Here is a 21,473-nt window from a genome sequence, read left to right as displayed (position 1 = left end):
AAAAACCGGTGAAATCAGTAAAGCTCAATACCAAATTTCTAGCAATTAGATCAAGATTGAAGAGGTATAACATTGTGTTCACATTAAAAAAAGGAGAATTGACTAGTAATTCTAGATTAAAATTCAAAGAATCTCTGAAAACCGAGAATTTTATTTTTAAAATGCAAGTGATTATCAAATTGTTTGCTAAATTATTCAACAATATTAATTTTTAAAAAAAAAAAATTCTCCGTCCAACGAACGTTTATGCAAGTGAAAATTTTCAGCACATTCGTCAGTTTAGAAAAACAATCATGATTTCAGTGCTTTTTAATCTTTTACAATAAAAAATGAAACAAGACAGGTTCTTCTGTGTATATCTTAATTCAATGTTGAAGTCAGTTCTGGTCAATGAAAAATTTTGATGTATGATTTTTGATATCTTTCAGAGGAAACTTTATCACTGAAGTTGCATCCGAGTTAAATTTTCAGGATTGAATCACAAATTCGTGCAATCATGATCAATTTCTTGTTTTTAAGCATTTTGAATGTATAGGAAAATAAGTTCCAAATCAGATATGTTTATCAGTGTTTATTATTTGATAAAACAAGATGCAATGCATTAAATAAATCATTGATACTACAGTACAGAAAAAATCAACACATGGACGGAACTTAAGATTACATGATTACATGTTCAATACAAATCCATATATATACATTGTGTATATATATATATATATATATATATATATATATATATATATATATATATATATATTCAATAAAATATTTGTCCTTGGTATAAAATAAATTACAAATCTAAATGAAAAACTCAAACTTTAATCTATAGGGCTTTCGTCCAATGTGGGCTTATCAGTATTTATTATACCTCTGTGAATTTTTTCTATATAAAAATATGACAAATAAACCTGCTATTTTTTCGAAACAACCCCTACTGTGGAATAGTGTCCATGGTGAAATAGTCATTAAACTATTCACCGGCAGTATTCCTTTTCCCTTATTTTTATCTCAAAACTATCTGGTTTGTGGTATTGTGACGTATCCGGTTTGTGATGTAACAAAAGTAAAGCCGCCTTTGGTATAATAAAACACCTATTTACTGAATATTCGGACAAGCAAGTTTACCGTCCCCCTCGACAGCAACTATTTCCCTCGACTGTGCCTCGGGAAATAGTTCCTGTCTTGGGGGACTATAAACTTACTATTGTCCTCATAGCCAGTAAATAGGTGTATAATATATACCTTTAGGTTCATAATCTCAAATCTACTGATGAGCTCACATGGGGCGAAAGTGCTATGGATTAAAGTTTGAGTTTTTCATTTAAATTTGGATTTTATATAATATATATATATATATATATATATATATATATATATATATATATATTTAATGCTAAGTATTGATGAATTGATTTGATGAAAAAAATATTTCAATAAACAATGTTTACACTATGTAAAACACTAATACTTTAAAATATTTGAGCAAAACCTCACTTTTCTGTGATTAATCAGAACTTCTTGAACAGAAAATCACTAAGAATTACAGTGGGTTCAATTCACAGACATACAGGTGTGATCTAGATAAAATTTAAAAACAAGACAAAATAAACAAAATTTCGAGTGAATGACGTATTATTGCAAATAAATGAACTCCTTTGCTTCATAAGATAAGCTAAGCTTTATTTAAAATCAGTATGGCAGTTAAAAGACAACACAAGCTCTAACGAGCTGTTGACTGTCATTTTATGTCAAGTACTCTTCATTCATGCATTTCCCTCCTTTAAACATGAAGACTAATAAAACTTTTTGTGGCAAGTCATGTAATACCTTAAACATTTACTGAAAGGTTTTTACATCTTTTTTTTATTTTTCCTATATAAATATCTCGAACAAAAATATTCACACGAAATTCAAAATATTGCAAAGACACACATTGAGAAGTGATCTATTTATATACTTAAGGTAATAAATAAGAAGTCTCCTCCACACATACACATTTTACGCACATTCATTTTGTTTATGCAAGGTCCAGTTTCCTTCATCATCTGTCTAGGAACCTCTGTTTATTGCAAGATTTTAAATATAAATGCTTAAATAATTCAAAAACTTAATAAAATTGTTTTTGTGAAAAAAAAATGTAAAAGCATGACTAATTTATAGAGCGCTATATATCTGAGTGTAGCATTTTCTGTGTGGCACTGTTCACAATCTCTAAACTGTCTCTGTCTAACTCCCGTATTAAAATCAGCACAGCTTGTAAAACATGGGCATTCTGAAAGTTAATAATATTAAAATCAGTACAGCTTGTAAAACATGGGCATTCTGAAAGTTCAAATAATGTTCAAATTCAGCTAGTATCTCTACTATACAAAGTCTATCGCAATTTAGAAAAATTGTACAAAACTAGTAGATTGTCCCAGAAGAATGTGAACATTGTTTCACTAATACATGTATTATAAAGTTAAAAGTTGGCATGCACCATAACCAACATTTTTTGGAATGCTACATACAGATATGAATAAAATATCTCTATAAATAACAATTTTCTCTAATTAAATGAGTCTCCCAAAATTGCTGTCAGCTCAACACTAAATCAAAACCTGGTTTGTAGTGAGTGTTAATTTGTGTACCAATTGTGCATCTTTAAAAATTCAGTTGAAGCATAAATTCTACACTGCATTTGATTGTTGTTTAGTTACCAAGTTATCCATCTCTTATATACTAGAGTCCTCAAAAGAATTGGTTCTCTGAATAGACATCAGCCAGGATCATAAACCTAATTACTTGCATAATTAAACAGCAGTCTCCACGTATAACGTCCATCTCCTGACTTCAGTTTGATGTCCTTTTTGTTGGTCTACCAAACGCCTCTTCCATCTGATAACCAGTCCAGCTATCATTTAACATCTTTTGCCAGGTATGTATACCAGTGTCCAAGTCATGTTTTTGTGTCTTTCTATCATTTTCATTACTTTTCCCTTATGGACAGGAATCTTACCCCACTCAATACAACACTGAATGATAATTAGGTGCACCGGCAGCACCACATATCGTCTGAACTCACCATTTTTGACAATTTCTAATGGAAAGTGTTTGTGCATATTATATCACATACTTTTTATCTACGATGTCAAGCTAATGAATTTTCCTACATTAGTACTCTAGTACCAGTAATAATTTTTATGGATGTAAATTTTATCATATTAAATTGCCATACATGTATAATCTGGTTATAGAAAAAAACTTCATTGGCAATGTTACTTTTAATAATCAGAAAAACTGTTCTGCCGACCACCGATATTTAACACCTTTTAAAAGCTGTTTCCATATGCATATGACATTACTATTCCATATAACATTCTGTCAAAATGACTAAAATATCATTTTCCAACTATGTGCAAAAAACGAATAATTTTGATGAAGTCATTTATAAAATATTTTCAAAAGTTTGCATTTTTCTGGGACAACCCTTACCTTAAACAGTTAAGGCTTAAACAAGTTTTTAAAAAAAAAAAAAAAAAGCACTTGTATTTCACTCTCTACATAAACAATCTACAATATATAACCTTTACCCTTGATTTCTCATTGGATTTCTGCACAGGTTTTGGCGTTGTGATTTTCTCAAATGGCAAGGGTTTTAAGCCTAACTCCTCTCTGATTTTGCTGGAAAATAAGACACAAATGATTTTTAATACCAACAGACAGATTTTCACGTTCTTTATACCACCACAGAATATACACTGAAAAGTCATAAATTGTTGGAAGATACGTTACAATACATGGTAGGTTTTTTTCAGCATTTTGAATGTATAGGGAAATAAATGTCATTCTAGAAAATCAGTTATATTTATCAGTGTCTATTTAAGAAATTATTCCTGCGTCGGAGGAATTGTTGGAGAATATACCCCGATAGTCGAGAGATTTTGTTGGCAAATAAAAACCGAGCCTGAAGGGCGAGGTTTTTATTTGCCAACAAAATCTCGAGACTGAGGGAATTACCAGTATTTCTGCTCTGCTATGGTGAATATTGAAACTTTTATATAGAGAAATGCAGAAGCTATATTTTTACGTCCTCATAAGTGTCTTATGACGTCACAATTGAATGCTATCCTTGTTCATTTGTATTTCAAGGATTAGAAAAAGTACGATGTAACCCGAACCCAGGGTAACTTTTCCCCCACCAATTTGCGTCACAATCAAAATATACCTCTATCCTTTTCCTTGTGAAGGCAGTCTAAATTAGAGAAAACCGATTTTAAATTATTGATAATTTGTTGATGACATTTGTGATTTAATGGAGAATAATGGCCTCAGCATCTCTTTGATCTTTTCAATAATTGTAGTAGAATATTTGATAATCATTGAAAAGTCACCAATCTACTAATGAGTATTTTGACATGTAATATCTGTGTCAGTTACTTCCATCAAAAAAAAATTACATTTTTATTCAAATACATGTAAATCGCTTAGGAATGGAACAAATATTTGGTTGCTTTTGCACAATAGATCAATAAAATGATTTATCCCGAAACACTAGGATCCCACAAGCACATAAATTATGATAAGTTAAAATGTAAACTCTGAGAGAAAAAAACTGAACCTTTAAATATAGTTCTTGAATACAAAACAGGTGCAAAAAAGAAATTAAACTGGAACCAGTATTTCTGTAAATCTTCTGTAAATTACTATATTTTCAAAATGATACTGACTTTGTTTCTTCCCAGGTTAAAGTGACAGGATCCAACATGGACTGTTTGGGTTTTACAGGGGAAGTCTTCGGTTTGTGTTCTGGTGTTTTGACTTTTGAGTTGGCATCTGTCTGTTTGTCTACTTGTGGAGAGTTATCTTCCTTGGGAGATTCATCATTTTTTTCACTTTCAACTGTTTCTTGCTCGCCGTTTTCTGGTAGATTCTGATCATCTTCATTCAACACTTCTTCAAAATCTTCAGGAGGGGTTAATATTTCTCCGTTTTCTTCTGCTTCCTTTTTATCCTCTTCTGTGACAACTAGACAGAATATATAAAAGCAAATGAATTTGTAGAAGTTTATACTATATATAGACCATGGATATTGGCCAGGGTAGCTAAGTGGTAGGGCACCTGACCAGTGATACAGGGGTCCCAGATTCAATTTCTGGTCCAGTCATATATTCAGGTCTTTCCACCTTTCTGTGGAAAGACCTATTGAAATTGTTCTGTTTATTATTAGGTCTTTCCACCTTTCTGTGGAAAGACCTATTGAAATTGTTCTGTTTATTAGGTCTTTCCACCTTTCTGTGGAAAGACCTATTGATTTTCTTCTGTTTATTATTAGGTCTTTCCACCTTTCTGTGGAAAAACCTCTTGAAATGCTTATGTTTATTATTATTTTATTTCTCACCAGGACTTTTGAAACCGCAAAACTTATCAAAAAAATTTATAGTTCGTGATACTGGATATAAAAAGTTATTCCGAAAAACGACCCCCCATGTTTGAACTTTGACCTCTTATGCGGTTATTGCCCCTTTCACCGTAAAGCTTGTTATCGCTACTCATTTGAAACCTTAAACCATAGAGGTACGGAACCTTCACCAATGTCTTCGACTAATTGAGGGGACTCTTCAATCTTTTCATTGCGAAACTATTCGTTGACCCCTTCAATGAGTTACTGCCCCTGCAAGTTTTTGAAGTTTACAAATAATCAAAAAATTTCAAAACGATAAGTCGTAGAGACAAGGAACCAACTGCATTTGATTCTTTGACTTTTGACCTTGAAATTTATATGAAGGTCAAAGGTCAAGGTCATTCCATATATGAAAAATATATTTCCTTCTATAGCTCTTTTGTCCTTAAAGATTTATTATCTATTGTTACATTACTGATATGTACTCTTAAAACTATTTACAATATTTCATTCTTGTTCCCTAAGTTTAACCCTTTTGAAAGTTATTGCCCCTTGTGCAAAAAACCTTGTTATCACTACTCCTCTGAAACCGTAGACCGTAGAGACATCAATCCTTCACTAATGTCTTCAGGGTCTTTAGACACAACTTCAATCTATTCAGTGCAAAAGTATCCGATAACCCCTTATTTGGGTTATCGCCCTTTAACGTCTTTGCGCTTACTATTAAACCTTATAACTTTAAAACTAAGAGTCGTAAAAGCATGGGGTCAAGTGCAATGTGACCCTTGACCTTTGACCTGAATATTTATTCAAGGTCAAAAGTCAAGGTCATTTCAAAATTTTTAAAATTTTCATTTTTTCTATCTTTCAAGCCATTTATGGATTCTTTTTGTATAAAGATTAACTTTAGAGAGTAAAATATAAAGATTAAAGAAATTTAAAGAAGGTGGAAAGACCTCCAATTGTTCGAGAACAATTAGTCTACTAGTTATTATTATTCTTCTTCTTATTCTTCTTCTTATTATTTTTCTTCCGCTGATTTTTTGTTTCGACATTTATCGAAAAGACTTTTTGTTCATCGTAAAGGTCATAAAAAGTTATGAACAAATTTGACCCAACGCGTATAACCTATGACCCCTTTCGCAGTTATTGCCCCTTTCACTAGAAACCTTGTTATCGCTACTCCTCCAAAACCGTAAACCGTAGAGTTACGAAACCTTCACCAATGTCTTCGACTAATTGAGAAGACTTTTCAATCTATTCATTATGAAAGGATTTGTTGAGCCCTTTTATGAGTTATTGCCCCTGAAAGTTTTTGAAGTTTACAAATAATGAAAAATTTTCAAAACGATAAGTCGTAGAGACATGAAACCAACTGCATTAGATTCTTTAACCCTAGACCTTGAAGATTATGTCAAGGTCAAAGGTCAAGGTCACTCCAAATATGAGAAATAAAGCTCTTTTTAGAGCTTTTTTGTCTTTCAACATATACAGTTTATCTTTGCATCTTTTATATGTACTTTTAAAACTATTTCAAAGATTTCAATCTTGTCCCCTAAGCATAAACCTTTTAAAAGTTATTGCCCCTTGTGCGAAAAACCTTGTTATCGCTACTCCTCCGAAACCGTAAACCGTAGAGTTACGAAACCTTCACCAATGTCTTCGACTAATTGAGAAGACTTTTCAATCTATTCATTACAAAAGGATTTGTTGAGCCCTTTTATGAGTTATTGCCCCTGAAAGTTTTTGCAGTTTACAAATAATGAAAAATTTTCAAAATGATAAGTTGTAGAGACATGAAACCAACTGCATTAGATTCTTTAACCCTAGACCTTGAAGATTATGTCAAGGTCAAAGGTCAAGGTCACTCCAAATATGAGAAATAAAGCTCTTTTTAGAGCTTTTTTGTCTTTCAACATATACAGTTTATCTTTGCATCTTTTATATGTACTTTTAAAACTATTTCAAAGATTTCAATCTTGTCCCCTAAGCATAAACCTTTTAAAAGTTATTGCCCCTTGTGCGAAAAACCTTGTTATCGCCACTCCTCCGAAACCGTAAACCGCAGAGACTCAAAACCTTCACTAATGTATTCAGGGTCTTTAGGCACAACTTTAATCTATTCAGTGCGAAAGTATCCGGTGACCCCTTATATGAGTTATCGCCCTTTAACGTCTTTGCGCTTACTAGTAAACCTTATAACTTTAAAAGTTAAAGTCGTAGAAGCATGGGGTTAAGTGCAATGTGACCCTTGACCTTTGACCTTGAATATTTGTTCAAGGTCAAAGGTCAAGGTCATTTCAAAAATTTTAAAATTTTCATTTTTTCCCTCTCTCAAACCATTTCTGGTTTCTTTTGTATAAAAATAAGCAGTAGAGAGTTAAATGTGAAGAATATATGAAATTTAAAGAAGGTGGAAAGACCTCTAATTGTTCGAGAACAATTAGTCTACTAGTTAGGTCTTTCCACCTTTCTGTGGAAAGACCTATTGAAATTGTTCTGTTTATTATTATTATTATTAGGTCTTTCCACCTTTCTGTGGAAAGACCTCTTGAAATGCTTATGTTTATTATTATTTTATTTCTCACCAGGACTTTTGAAACCGCAAGACTTATCGAAAAACTTTACAGTTCATGATACTGGATATTAAAAGTTATTTCGAAAAACGACCCCCCGTGTTTGACCCATGACCTCTTACGAAGTTATTGCCCCTTTCGCAAGAATAGCCTGTTATCGCTACTCCTTCGAAACCATAAACCGTAGAGATACAGAACCTTCACCAATGTTTTCGACTACTTGAGAGGACTTTTCAATGCGAAACGATTTGTCGAGCCCTTTAATGAATTACTGCCCCTGAGAGTTTTTGAAGTTTACGAATAATGACAAAATTCTCTAAACGATAAGTCGTAAAGACATGGGACCAACTGCAATAGATTTTGTGACCTCTGACCTTGAAATTTTTGTGAAGGTCAAAGGTCAAGGTCATTCAAAATATGAGAAAATTAGCTTTTTTAATATCTCTTTTGTCTTTCAACATATACTGAATATCTTTGCATCTGTAATATGTCCTTCTAAAACTATTTCAAAGATTTCATTCTTGTCCCCCGAGCTTGACCCATTCAAAAGTTGTCACCCCTTGTGCAAAAAAACCTTGTTATCGCTACTCCTCCGAAACCGTAAACCGTAGAGATTCCAAACCTTCATCAGTGTCTTCGACTCATTTAGTACTCTCTTCATTCTATCATTGCGAAAGCATTCTTTGGTCCCTTGTATGAGTTACTGCCCCTGAAAGTTTACGCTGCTTACATTTAATGAACTTTTTTTTTAAAACGGTGTATCCTAGAGACATGGGATCAACTGCATGGGCATGTTCGACCTTTGACCTTGAAATATAGGTCAAGGTCAAAGGTCAAGGTCATTTAAAAACATAAATCCTTTATATATGTGTAAAATATAGCAATTCACCAAATGACCTTGAACTTTGACCTTGACCTTTGACCTTGGGTCAAATAGAAAAGCTAGGACATGCATCCAGCTCCAGTATCTGGTAAAAAGACAGAAAGTAAAGATTTCTTGGGGGGTTTTGTTGTTGTTGTTGTTTTTTTTTTTTTTGAATGACCTTGACCTTTGACCTTGACCCAAGGTCACAATCAGGCTTAAGGAATTGGAAGTAGTTACAATTCTTAGTTTAAAAGAGGCATAAAATAAATAATTAACCTACCCCCCCCCCTTCTTAAAAAAAAAAAAAAAAAAAATCACATCAACAACAACGTAGAATATTTCTGTCAAATTCAAACCAGACCTCGGATCGACACCATATTTGGTACAATTGTAGTATAGACCTCAGAGAAAGTTTCTGGAGAGTTTTACGGTGAGTCCTATAAGTTTATAGAAGTCTTGAAGTTTCACGGCAAAAACTACAAGTTCTGTTGTGTTTGTAATTAAAGTGCAGGTGAACGAAGAAATGATCTAAACCTTTTATCGGCTATTTCTTCAGATGTCGTTAGCAGCATTCGATTCTCCTGATATGATACGACATTTTAATACCAAGCATTCTCTCTTTCTTTTACATTTGGAATTTATTTGATTTTTATTTAGAATTAATCAGTTTCCAGAAATAGCGATTTTCGGTAGATTAAAAACAATTCTCGCTTTCATTGTCGTGTTTCCCTTCTAAAAATGCATGTTGGGAGTTTAATTTGTGATACACATATTTAATTTAACCCAAAGAAATGCTTATTTAAATGTTTCATAGTTATTTCAGGATATTCAGTCAGAAATGTTAAAATCCGAACCCGATCTTTTAAGCTTACAACAAAGCTATTTACAAAAAAAATCAGCATGCTCACAATATCGATGAATCGGGCTACAGTCCATTAATACATTTTCATTAGGGAACAGTGTTAATGTTTTCTTACGCAGTCCGTCCCTTATTATTTAATATACTGCTTGCAAATTCAGGAACTATTTCCTTTTACGGAACTTCTTTCTTCCCCTACCGATTCTAAAAATACGCTTGCATTTCTTTTATACTCTGAAACAATTAACTTATGTGTGTTATCGGAATGCGTGGCCGAATGGTTAGCGCACCTGCCTTTCAACCCAAGGGTTTTGAGTTCGATCCCAGCTGGAGGAGCATTTTCTTTTTTTTTCTTTTTTTTTTTTTCATTTTTTGCATTTTTCTCCTTTTTTTCAGCCCAAATGACATGGAAACACTTAAAAAGGTGGAAAGGCCTCTAATTGTTCTCTGAACAATTAGTCTCCTAGTGTTTTATTAGGTCTTTCCACCTTTCTGTGGAAAGACCTCTTGAAATGCTTATGTTTATTATTATTTTATTTCTCACCAGGACTTTTGAAACCGCAAGACTTATCGAAAAACTTTACAGTTCATGATACTGGATATTAAAAGTTATTTCGAAAAACGACCCCCCGTGTTTGACCCATGACCTCTTACGAAGTTATTGCCCCTTTCGCAAGAATAGCCTGTTATCGCTACTCCTTCGAAACCATAAACCGTAGAGATACAGAACCTTCACCAATGTTTTCGACTACTTGAGAGGACTTTTCAATGCGAAACGATTTGTCGAGCCCTTTAATGAATTACTGCCCCTGAGAGTTTTTGAAGTTTACGAATAATGACAAAATTCTCTAAACGATAAGTCGTAAAGACATGGGACCAACTGCAATAGATTTTGTGACCTCTGACCTTGAAATTTTTGTGAAGGTCAAAGGTCAAGGTCATTCAAAATATGAGAAAATTAGCTTTTTTAATATCTCTTTTGTCTTTCAACATATACTGAATATCTTTGCATCTGTAATATGTCCTTCTAAAACTATTTCAAAGATTTCATTCTTGTCCCCCGAGCTTGACCCATTCAAAAGTTGTCACCCCTTGTGCAAAAAAACCTTGTTATCGCTACTCCTCCGAAACCGTAAACCGTAGAGATTCCAAACCTTCATCAGTGTCTTCGACTCATTTAGTACTCTCTTCATTCTATCATTGCGAAAGCATTCTTTGGTCCCTTGTATGAGTTACTGCCCCTGAAAGTTTACGCTGCTTACATTTAATGAACTTTTTTTTTAAAACGGTGTATCCTAGAGACATGGGATCAACTGCATGGGCATGTTCGACCTTTGACCTTGAAATATAGGTCAAGGTCAAAGGTCAAGGTCATTTAAAAACATAAGAAATCCTTTATATATGTGTAAAATATAGCAATTCACCAAATGACCTTGAACTTTGACCTTGACCTTTGACCTTGGGTCAAATAGAAAAGCTAGGACATGCATCCAGCTCCAGTATCTGGTAAAAAGACAGAAAGTAAAGATTTCTTGGGGGGTTTTGTTGTTGTTGTTGTTTTTTTTTTTTGAATGACCTTGACCTTTGACCTTGACCCAAGGTCACAATCAGGCTTAAGGAATTGGAAGTAGTTACAATTCTTAGTTTAAAAGAGGCATAAAATAAATAATTAACCTACCCCCCCCCTTCTTAAAAAAAAAAAAAAAATCACATCAACAACAACGTAGAATATTTCTGTCAAATTCAAACCAGACCTCGGATCGACACCATATTTGGTACAATTGTAGTATAGACCTCAGAGAAAGTTTCTGGAGAGTTTTACGGTGAGTCCTATAAGTTTATAGAAGTCTTGAAGTTTCACGGCAAAAACTACAAGTTCTGTTGTGTTTGTAATTAAAGTGCAGGTGAACGAAGAAATGATCTAAACCTTTTATCGGCTATTTCTTCAGATGTCGTTAGCAGCATTCGATTCTCCTGATATGATACGACATTTTAATACCAAGCATTCTCTCTTTCTTTTACATTTGGAATTTATTTGATTTTTATTTAGAATTAATCAGTTTCCAGAAATAGCGATTTTCGGTAGATTAAAAACAATTCTCGCTTTCATTGTCGTGTTTCCCTTCTAAAAATGCATGTTGGGAGTTTAATTTGTGATACACATATTTAATTTAACCCAAAGAAATGCTTATTTAAATGTTTCATAGTTATTTCAGGATATTCAGTCAGAAATGTTAAAATCCGAACCCGATCTTTTAAGCTTACAACAAAGCTATTTACAAAAAAAATCAGCATGCTCACAATATCGATGAATCGGGCTACAGTCCATTAATACATTTTCATTAGGGAACAGTGTTAATGTTTTCTTACGCAGTCCGTCCCTTATTATTTAATATACTGCTTGCAAATTCAGGAACTATTTCCTTTTACGGAACTTCTTTCTTCCCCTACCGATTCTAAAAATACGCTTGCATTTCTTTTATACTCTGAAACAATTAACTTATGTGTGTTATCGGAATGCGTGGCCGAATGGTTAGCGCACCTGCCTTTCAACCCAAGGGTTTTGAGTTCGATCCCAGCTGGAGGAGCATTTTCTTTTTTTTTCTTTTTTTTTTTCATTTTTTGCATTTTTCTCCTTTTTTTCAGCCCAAATGACATGGAAACACTTAAAAAGGTGGAAAGGCCTCTAATTGTTCTCTGAACAATTAGTCTCCTAGTGTTTTATTAGGTCTTTCCACCTTTCTGTGGAAAGACCTCTTGAAATGCTTATGTTTATTATTATTTTATTTCTCACCAGGACTTTTGAAACCGCAAGACTTATCGAAAAACTTTACAGTTCATGATACTGGATATTAAAAGTTATTTCGAAAAACGACCCCCCGTGTTTGACCCATGACCTCTTACGAAGTTATTGCCCCTTTCGCAAGAATAGCCTGTTATCGCTACTCCTTCGAAACCATAAACCGTAGAGATACAGAACCTTCACCAATGTTTTCGACTACTTGAGAGGACTTTTCAATGCGAAACGATTTGTCGAGCCCTTTAATGAATTACTGCCCCTGAGAGTTTTTGAAGTTTACGAATAATGACAAAATTCTCTAAACGATAAGTCGTAAAGACATGGGACCAACTGCAATAGATTTTGTGACCTCTGACCTTGAAATTTTTGTGAAGGTCAAAGGTCAAGGTCATTCAAAATATGAGAAAATTAGCTTTTTTAATATCTCTTTTGTCTTTCAACATATACTGAATATCTTTGCATCTGTAATATGTCCTTCTAAAACTATTTCAAAGATTTCATTCTTGTCCCCCGAGCTTGACCCATTCAAAAGTTGTCACCCCTTGTGCAAAAAAACCTTGTTATCGCTACTCCTCCGAAACCGTAAACCGTAGAGATTCCAAACCTTCATCAGTGTCTTCGACTCATTTAGTACTCTCTTCATTCTATCATTGCGAAAGCATTCTTTGGTCCCTTGTATGAGTTACTGCCCCTGAAAGTTTACGCTGCTTACATTTAATGAACTTTTTTTTTAAAACGGTGTATCCTAGAGACATGGGATCAACTGCATGGGCATGTTCGACCTTTGACCTTGAAATATAGGTCAAGGTCAAAGGTCAAGGTCATTTAAAAACATAAGAAATCCTTTATATATGTGTAAAATATAGCAATTCACCAAATGACCTTGAACTTTGACCTTGACCTTTGACCTTGGGTCAAATAGAAAAGCTAGGACATGCATCCAGCTCCAGTATCTGGTAAAAAGACAGAAAGTAAAGATTTCTTGGGGGGTTTTGTTGTTGTTGTTGTTTTTTTTTTTTTAATGACCTTGACCTTTGACCTTGACCCAAGGTCACAATCAGGCTTAAGGAATTGGAAGTAGTTACAATTCTTAGTTTAAAAGAGGCATAAAATAAATAATTAACCTACCCCCCCCCCTTCTTAAAAAAAAAAAAAAAAATCACATCAACAACAACGTAGAATATTTCTGTCAAATTCAAACCAGACCTCGGATCGACACCATATTTGGTACAATTGTAGTATAGACCTCAGAGAAAGTTTCTGGAGAGTTTTACGGTGAGTCCTATAAGTTTATAGAAGTCTTGAAGTTTCACGGCAAAAACTACAAGTTCTGTTGTGTTTGTAATTAAAGTGCAGGTGAACGAAGAAATGATCTAAACCTTTTATCGGCTATTTCTTCAGATGTCGTTAGCAGCATTCGATTCTCCTGATATGATACGACATTTTAATACCAAGCATTCTCTCTTTCTTTTACATTTGGAATTTATTTGATTTTTATTTAGAATTAATCAGTTTCCAGAAATAGCGATTTTCGGTAGATTAAAAACAATTCTCGCTTTCATTGTCGTGTTTCCCTTCTAAAAATGCATGTTGGGAGTTTAATTTGTGATACACATATTTAATTTAACCCAAAGAAATGCTTATTTAAATGTTTCATAGTTATTTCAGGATATTCAGTCAGAAATGTTAAAATCCGAACCCGATCTTTTAAGCTTACAACAAAGCTATTTACAAAAAAAATCAGCATGCTCACAATATCGATGAATCGGGCTACAGTCCATTAATACATTTTCATTAGGGAACAGTGTTAATGTTTTCTTACGCAGTCCGTCCCTTATTATTTAATATACTGCTTGCAAATTCAGGAACTATTTCCTTTTACGGAACTTCTTTCTTCCCCTACCGATTCTAAAAATACGCTTGCATTTCTTTTATACTCTGAAACAATTAACTTATGTGTGTTATCGGAATGCGTGGCCGAATGGTTAGCGCACCTGCCTTTCAACCCAAGGGTTTTGAGTTCGATCCCAGCTGGAGGAGCATTTTCTTTTTTTTTCTTTTTTTTTTCATTTTTTGCATTTTTCTCCTTTTTTTCAGCCCAAATGACATGGAAACACTTAAAAAGGTGGAAAGGCCTCTAATTGTTCTCTGAACAATTAGTCTCCTAGTTATTATTATTTTTATTATTTTTCCGCCGAATGGTTTTTTGTTTCAAAAGTTATCGAAAAGATTTATGGTCCATAAGAATGTACTTCATAAAAGATTTTTGCAGTTGACCCTGCGTATATGAACTTTGACCTCTTAAGGAGTTACAACCCCTTTCGCAATAAAAGCTTGTTATCGCTACTCCTTCAAAACCGTAAACCGTAGAGGTACAGAACCTTCACCAATGTCTTCAACTAATTGAGGGGACTCTTCAATCCTTTCATTGCGAAAGTATTCATGGACCCCTTTTATGAGTTATTGCCCCTGAAAGTTTTTGAAGTTTACAAAAAATAATTTTTTTTCAAAATGATAAGTCGTAGAGACATGAAACCAACTGGATAAGATTCTTTGACCTCAGACCTTGAGATTTCTGTCAAGGTCAAAGGTCAAGGTCATTTAAAATATGAGAAATTAAGCTCTTTTTATATCTCTTTTGTCTTTCAACATATACTAAGTATCTTTGCATCATTAATATGTCCTCTTGAAACTATTTCAAATATTTCACACTTGTCCCCTAATATTTACCCCTTTAAAAGTTATTGCCCCTTTCATTGAAAACCTTGTTATCGCTACTCCTCCGAAACCGTAAACCATAGAGACACAAAACCTTTACTAATGTCTTCAGGGTCTTTAGACACAACTTCAATCTATCAGTGCGAAAGTATCTGATGACCCCTTATATGAGTTATTGCCCTTTAAAGTTTTTGCGCTTACTATTAAACCTTATAACTTTAAAACTAAAAGTCATAGAAGCATGGGGTCAAGTGCAATGTGACCCTTGACCTTTGACCTTGAATATTTGTTCAAGGTCAAAGGTCAAAGTCATTTCAAAATTTTTAAAATTTTCATTTTTTCTATCTTTCAAGCCATTTATGGAATCTTTTTGTATAAAAATTAACTTCAGAGAGTAGAATATGAAAAATATACGAAATTTAAAGAAGGTGGAAAGACCTCTAATTGTTCGAGAACAATTAGTCTACTAGTTATTATTATTATTATTTTTATTATTTTTCCGCCGAATGGTTTTTTGTTTCAAAAGTTATCGAAAAGATTTATTGTCCATAAGAATGTACTTCGTAAAAGATTTTTGCAGTTGACCCTGCGTATATGAACTTTGACCTCTTAAGGAGTTACAACCCCTTTCGCAATAAAACCTTGTTATCGCTACTCCTTCAAAACCGTAAACCGTAGAGGTACGGAACCTTCACCAATGTCTTCGACTAATTGAGGAGACTCTTCAATCTTTTCATTGCGAAAGTATTCGTCGACCCCTTTTATGAATTATTGCCCCTGAAAGTTTTTGATGTTTACGAATAATTAAAAATGTTCAAAACGATAAGTCGTAGAGACATGGGTCCAACTGCATAAGATTCATTGACCTTTGACCTTAAAATATATGCAAAGGTCAAAGGTCAAGGTCATTCAAAATGTGAGAAATTAAGCTCTTTTTATATCTCTTTTGTCTTTCAACATATACTAAATACCTTTGCATCATTAATATGTCCTCTTAAAACTATTTCAAAGATTTCATGCTTGTCCCCTGAAATTTACCCCTTTGAAAGTTATTGCCCCTTTTACTGAAAACCTTGTTATCGTTACTCCTCCGAAACCGTAAACTGTAGAGACACAAAACCTCCACTAATGTCTTCAGGGTCTTTAGACACAACTTCAATCTATTCAGTGCGAAAGTATCCGATGACCCCTTATATGAGTTGATGGTCAAAGGTCAAGGTCATTTCAAAATTTTCAAATTTTTCATTTTTTCTATCTTTCAAGCCATTTATGGATTTTTTTTGTATAAAAATTAACTTTAGAGAGTAAAATCTGAAAAATATATGAAATTTAAAGAAGGTGGAAAGACCTCTAATTGTTCGAGAACAATTAGTCTGCTAGTTTCTTTACTCATTCCTCCTTTCTTACTACAAATTTATCCATTATATATAGATTTGAGGATTTTCAAAGTATTATCCCAATAAATATATATATTAACACTTTCTCACACCTTTCGCTTATAAACAGATAAGTACCATGGAAAATTAGTGGGGTTTATTTTTTTTACATTTACCGGTACACTTTACAATACATGTAATATAATTTGCAGTATCTATCCACATTTTCTGTGCATTTGAATTTATGAATTTATAATTTGTCGTAGTCATGAATTAGTGCACTGTAAACAGCTAAATATAAATCCTGGTCAAATAAGATCAAAAAGTAATCAGTTAATAGGTAAATTGTGATAAAATTCTTACTTAAAAGTTATTTGTGCCAATTTATTTAATTTCGATTTTATATTTCAGATATATATGTACATATAACAATTTTGAGATAATCCATCATACCAACATTATCCAGTTTCTGTAGATTGGGGAGGGTGCGTAGAACCGTTTGTCTGTAATTTTTCCTTTCAGCACAAGGGTTGTCAGCTAACCACAGATTCCTCAGACGGGGTAAGTTTTTTAAGTAATATATTTCAGATAAGTCCTCTATTTTGTTTTTTCTTATGTACAACTCAGTTAGTTGTTTACATCTTGCAAAATCAGCTAATGTCGTTATGCTGTTTACACTGTAATGAAATAATAAGGATATCATGCTTTAATAAGAATGATGTATATCCATTCTTTAAATAATTCAAAAAATTTTTTTTTGCAAACTTTGAACATAGCCTATCATTGACCTTTTTTTAATCTCATATATAAATAAATGTTATAATATCATGAACAAAAATCCAGTTGACAATCCTTGATCTGCTGTATGCTACTTATATCTCCACTTTTGTATGTACATGTACAATTAACAGGTTGGCCTTTATTGTAAAAAAAAAAATGTGTATTCTTCTACACATTAAACTCACCTTACACTGCAAACTTCTAGATTTGGCATACTTCTCACGACACTAATATCACTGATTTCTGATCCCCTGTAAATCCAAAACATTCAAAATCTATACTTCTTATATATGCAAAGACAGAGTAAGCATTTGCTTTTAAAATTAATCTTTCTTCACAAACAATAAAACTATGTAATCAGTATCTTTTCTACATTGATTTAAACATTTCATATATCTACATCTCCATTTGTAAATGTATTGTTTGTATTAAAGGGGTAAAAGTAATATTTTCAAAAAACATGTTTATCATCAGTTTTTAGTTCACAGACTTTTGAAGATCATTGTAACTAATAAGCCTCTTGCATGTAGAATTTTGCTAATGGATTTAATTCTGTAATTTCCGTTTGAGACAAAAAGAAATCACCGTCTAACCTTGATATATCAAACATGGCAGGAAAAAAAAATTAAATCACAAAATTTGGGATACTTTACTATTCAGAATATCAACATCTGACATAAATAAGTGCAACTGTAGTTAGAATATCAGAAAATTCCATAACAATAGCTAAATAATGTCTGCAGATTAATTGTAAAACATCCTACATGTGCCTAAGAAAGAACTGAATATTTTGATTTACTTTGAATGTGTCAATGGAAATCAACCAATATACAATAAATGTCACATAAAATGTGATTGGCTACTGAAAGGTCACGTCATAGGTCAATTACCAATAATGCTTTACTTGCAACTATAACAAATTTTAATGAGCTATGAAGTATTTTTTTTCTCATTCAACCATGGCCAGAATGGGAGAGGATTAAACATTTTGGTGGGGGTTTATGGAGACGAAATTTTGCAGCCATTATTTTAACGTGCATAGCAAGCTCTTAAGGCACTGCCTTGGCAGGAAAAAATCACACATTAATTCAAATGATTTTTTTTTCGCAGTAACCTCTGGACCCACAATGCACTGCATATAGACTGTTTTTCCATATCTGTCATTCTGTGGTACTGTTCTTTAGCTCATATTTTGCAGTACATGTACCAAAGAAAAGTCACAACTAAATATGTAACTCACTTTTTCTTTGCTGGAAATTGCAGATAAATACAGTAGATTACATACTCCTTATGCAATATTTGCCCTTTTTAGACTTTGTTACGGAAATGCAACTAACATTTGACATCATAATGTTACAGTCTAAAGTTTACGTTTTGAAGTTGTGGATCTAAATGAAAACTAAATAGGTATCCAGTTAATACTGTTTTTGCTCCAACAGTGGCACCCTCAACATATTATTAATTTTTTATGTGAATGTGCAATATTTGTCACACAATATTGAATGCCAGAGCCTTTATATAATTCTCCGATTTGTTTTGTACTACTTTGACAATCAAAATGGCATGTTATGTTGTGCAGGGATGGGGTAATGGTAATCGAGTAATTGTAAACGATTGTAATGATTACTTATTTTCAAGTAATCGACAGTAATCTGTAATCGAAGAGATTTTCGATTACTTGTAATCGTAATTTAATCGGTTACAGCTAAAATTTTCAATGTAATTATAATTACTTTTTCGATTACTTTTGATTTTTTTATACATAAATGGATGTTATTTTGGAGAATTATTTCCTTTCAGTACACATGGTACATCACACATAAATATCAAATATAAACCATCTAGTGTAATGTTTGGATTTCCTAACTTTTATTATCATAAGTTTAATAATGTTCTCAATAAAACTTGCATTATAGACATACTGGTCTAGTATTAAATAATTCAGAAGTGTATTTCAACCATTTATTAATAAAATATATAGATTTTTTGTATGCATTTTACATTTGACCCACTGTCCTCTTGCTGCATGTCCTTTTTCATATTTCAAATATTGAAAAACTTTGTCTTGTAATAGAAAATTATAAATAGCAAAAACAGATTTAAGTGCTGTATTAAATATAAATAATTTGGTAAATAAACTACATTGTACTTGAAAAAAAGAAGATGGGAATACTTATTCATATCTGAAAATGTTTAAACAACTTCAAACTTGTGTTTTGGTAACTTTAAAATTTGCAAAATCATTCTCATGTTTTCATTCAAAATTGTAAGGCTGCTTTTATATCAGTGAGAGGTTATAAGTGTCTGTAAGAGAGGGAGTAAATGTCACTGTGTTTGCTTATCTTAATTGGCTAATTAATTGACTGAGACATCCCTGACTTGCAGATAATGAGGTGTAAACTGTGAACTACCTAGTGTTTAACTTTTATAATTCATAGTTCCATTGAAGACAAACAATATTATTAAAACAATTAATAGCTCTCAAAACATTTACTTCAATGCAGAATGAAATTGTGCTATTAGTTTAATTACTTAAAGACACATTTAATTTACATGTTTATTACTAAGAGTTCTAATTTACTTATTTTTTTAAAGAAGACATGTACAAGAATGCTTAATGTGTACTGTCAACATACGGGCAGCCCAAATACTTCTAATGAAGTTATTCACAATAAAATAATATAAATAATTTTTGCAACAAGTCAAATCTGAATATGGAGGTTCAGATCCAAGGTTGAAAGGAATAATTAATTCCTTGGCATATTTTATTGTTGGAATCATGTCTCCACTTTCCATGGTAGAGAATCCCTCATTTGGGCATTTAGTGAGAATGTTAGCCAGAATAAAACCTTAAAAGAATCTGCACTGAAACTGCAGGAACACATTCAAACTTCAGTGGATATCATCAACATTACCATTTAAATATTGCTTTGATATTTGAAGGGATAAAAACTTGGAAGTAATCGATAATTATTTGATTACATCTTCCAAAGTAATCGATTACAATCAATTACAGGACAAAAATGAGTGTAATCTATTAATAATCGATTACACAAAATTCCTCTAAGTAATCGATTATTAATCGATTACATTTTTCAGTAATCGTGCCCAACACTGATATTGTGATCCTATACTGAGAGAGTATATTTTGCACTCTCGAGACTACCTGTCAATTGTCATGTGAAACATTGTTTTGTCATTCATCGGCAGCAAGATCATTATTCTGCAGATATCAATTATAGCCAGCGCAAAGTGCCGCTCGCACTGCGAGCTCTAACGACAACGCCTGGGCGAAGAGAAAATTCGGACTTACACAGTGATCCAAATGATTTTTTTTCCGCAGTAATTTCTGCTTCACTTGTTTAAGCTACGTTCTCGCGAGAATAACAATAAAAGTTCAACAAAAAATAAACTCGCCTTGATTCAATGAATATGTTGCAGATAAATAGTAAATAAAACTTTCGTCTTCAAAATGAGCACTGTTCAGGCTTCGGTTTGGTAATGCAACTTATATACGACGTCATGTGACGTCAGAGTATCTAGACGCACCAAATATCACGTGCGGTTTGAAGAGACGGTTCTAAATAGTAAATAATGCACTGAAAAGGTGAATCTGCGTTCGCCCTAACGGTCGCACCGTCAACATATTAAAATCAAAATTCTCTAATTAAAAATCATTTTACCAGAAATTTAACTTTTTGACGCCATCTAGATCTACAGCTCGAGTTCGAGCCAATACAAGACCTTCTGTTAACTTTTCTTCCTCGTATTCCATGTTGATCCCTTGATCATAAATTCGTTTTTCTTTCACCGGAAGTAAGATGGTATTTATTAACTTGTTCGAGGTATCGATTCATATTTTTTAGTAACTCGTTCCCCAGTTTACTATTCAGTCATCTATCTCTGACATATAAGGAGATGGGTGAACATAGCGTGCAGAAAGCCTATAGCTTCAGATCTATAAAAATCATTTCAATTTGTGAATTTATTATTTAGAGTAAAGTATCTCATTATTGAAATTTCTGAATTTATAATAAACAAAACTTTTCTGAGGAAAATTTTCTCGGCAAAATTTATTCTTTTATTTAGAAAAATAATGTGGTATGCGTGGGG

The 21,473-nt window shown here is 32.9% G+C and overlaps 1 protein-coding gene across 1 annotated transcript; it reads right to left on the bottom strand.

Annotated features, from left to right (window-relative positions):
• Positions 1–1,400: 1,400 nt before the first annotated feature.
• LOC133191194 (cilia- and flagella-associated protein 410-like) lies at positions 1,401–21,157 on the bottom strand. The gene is made up of 6 exons (XM_061326925.1): positions 21,044–21,157; positions 17,546–17,611; positions 17,034–17,257; positions 4,713–5,010; positions 3,576–3,666; positions 1,401–2,275 (listed from the first exon to the last, which is right to left on the bottom strand). Exons 1-6 carry the CDS (start codon positions 21,133–21,135, stop codon positions 2,168–2,170), a joined length of 879 nt encoding a protein of 292 aa, XP_061182909.1. The 5' UTR covers positions 21,136–21,157; the 3' UTR covers positions 1,401–2,167.
• Positions 21,158–21,473: the final 316 nt, after the last annotated feature.

This window comes from Saccostrea echinata, unplaced genomic scaffold (genome assembly GCF_033153115.1).
Source record: "Saccostrea echinata isolate AGI-Se365-2 ecotype Australia unplaced genomic scaffold, CSIRO_AGI_Sech_v1 ptg000023l, whole genome shotgun sequence".
In the NCBI taxonomy this organism is placed as follows: domain Eukaryota; kingdom Metazoa; phylum Mollusca; class Bivalvia; order Ostreida; family Ostreidae; genus Saccostrea; species Saccostrea echinata.
The sequence above is the reverse complement of the archived record's forward strand: the minus strand, read 5'-3'. Positions and strand labels throughout refer to the sequence as shown.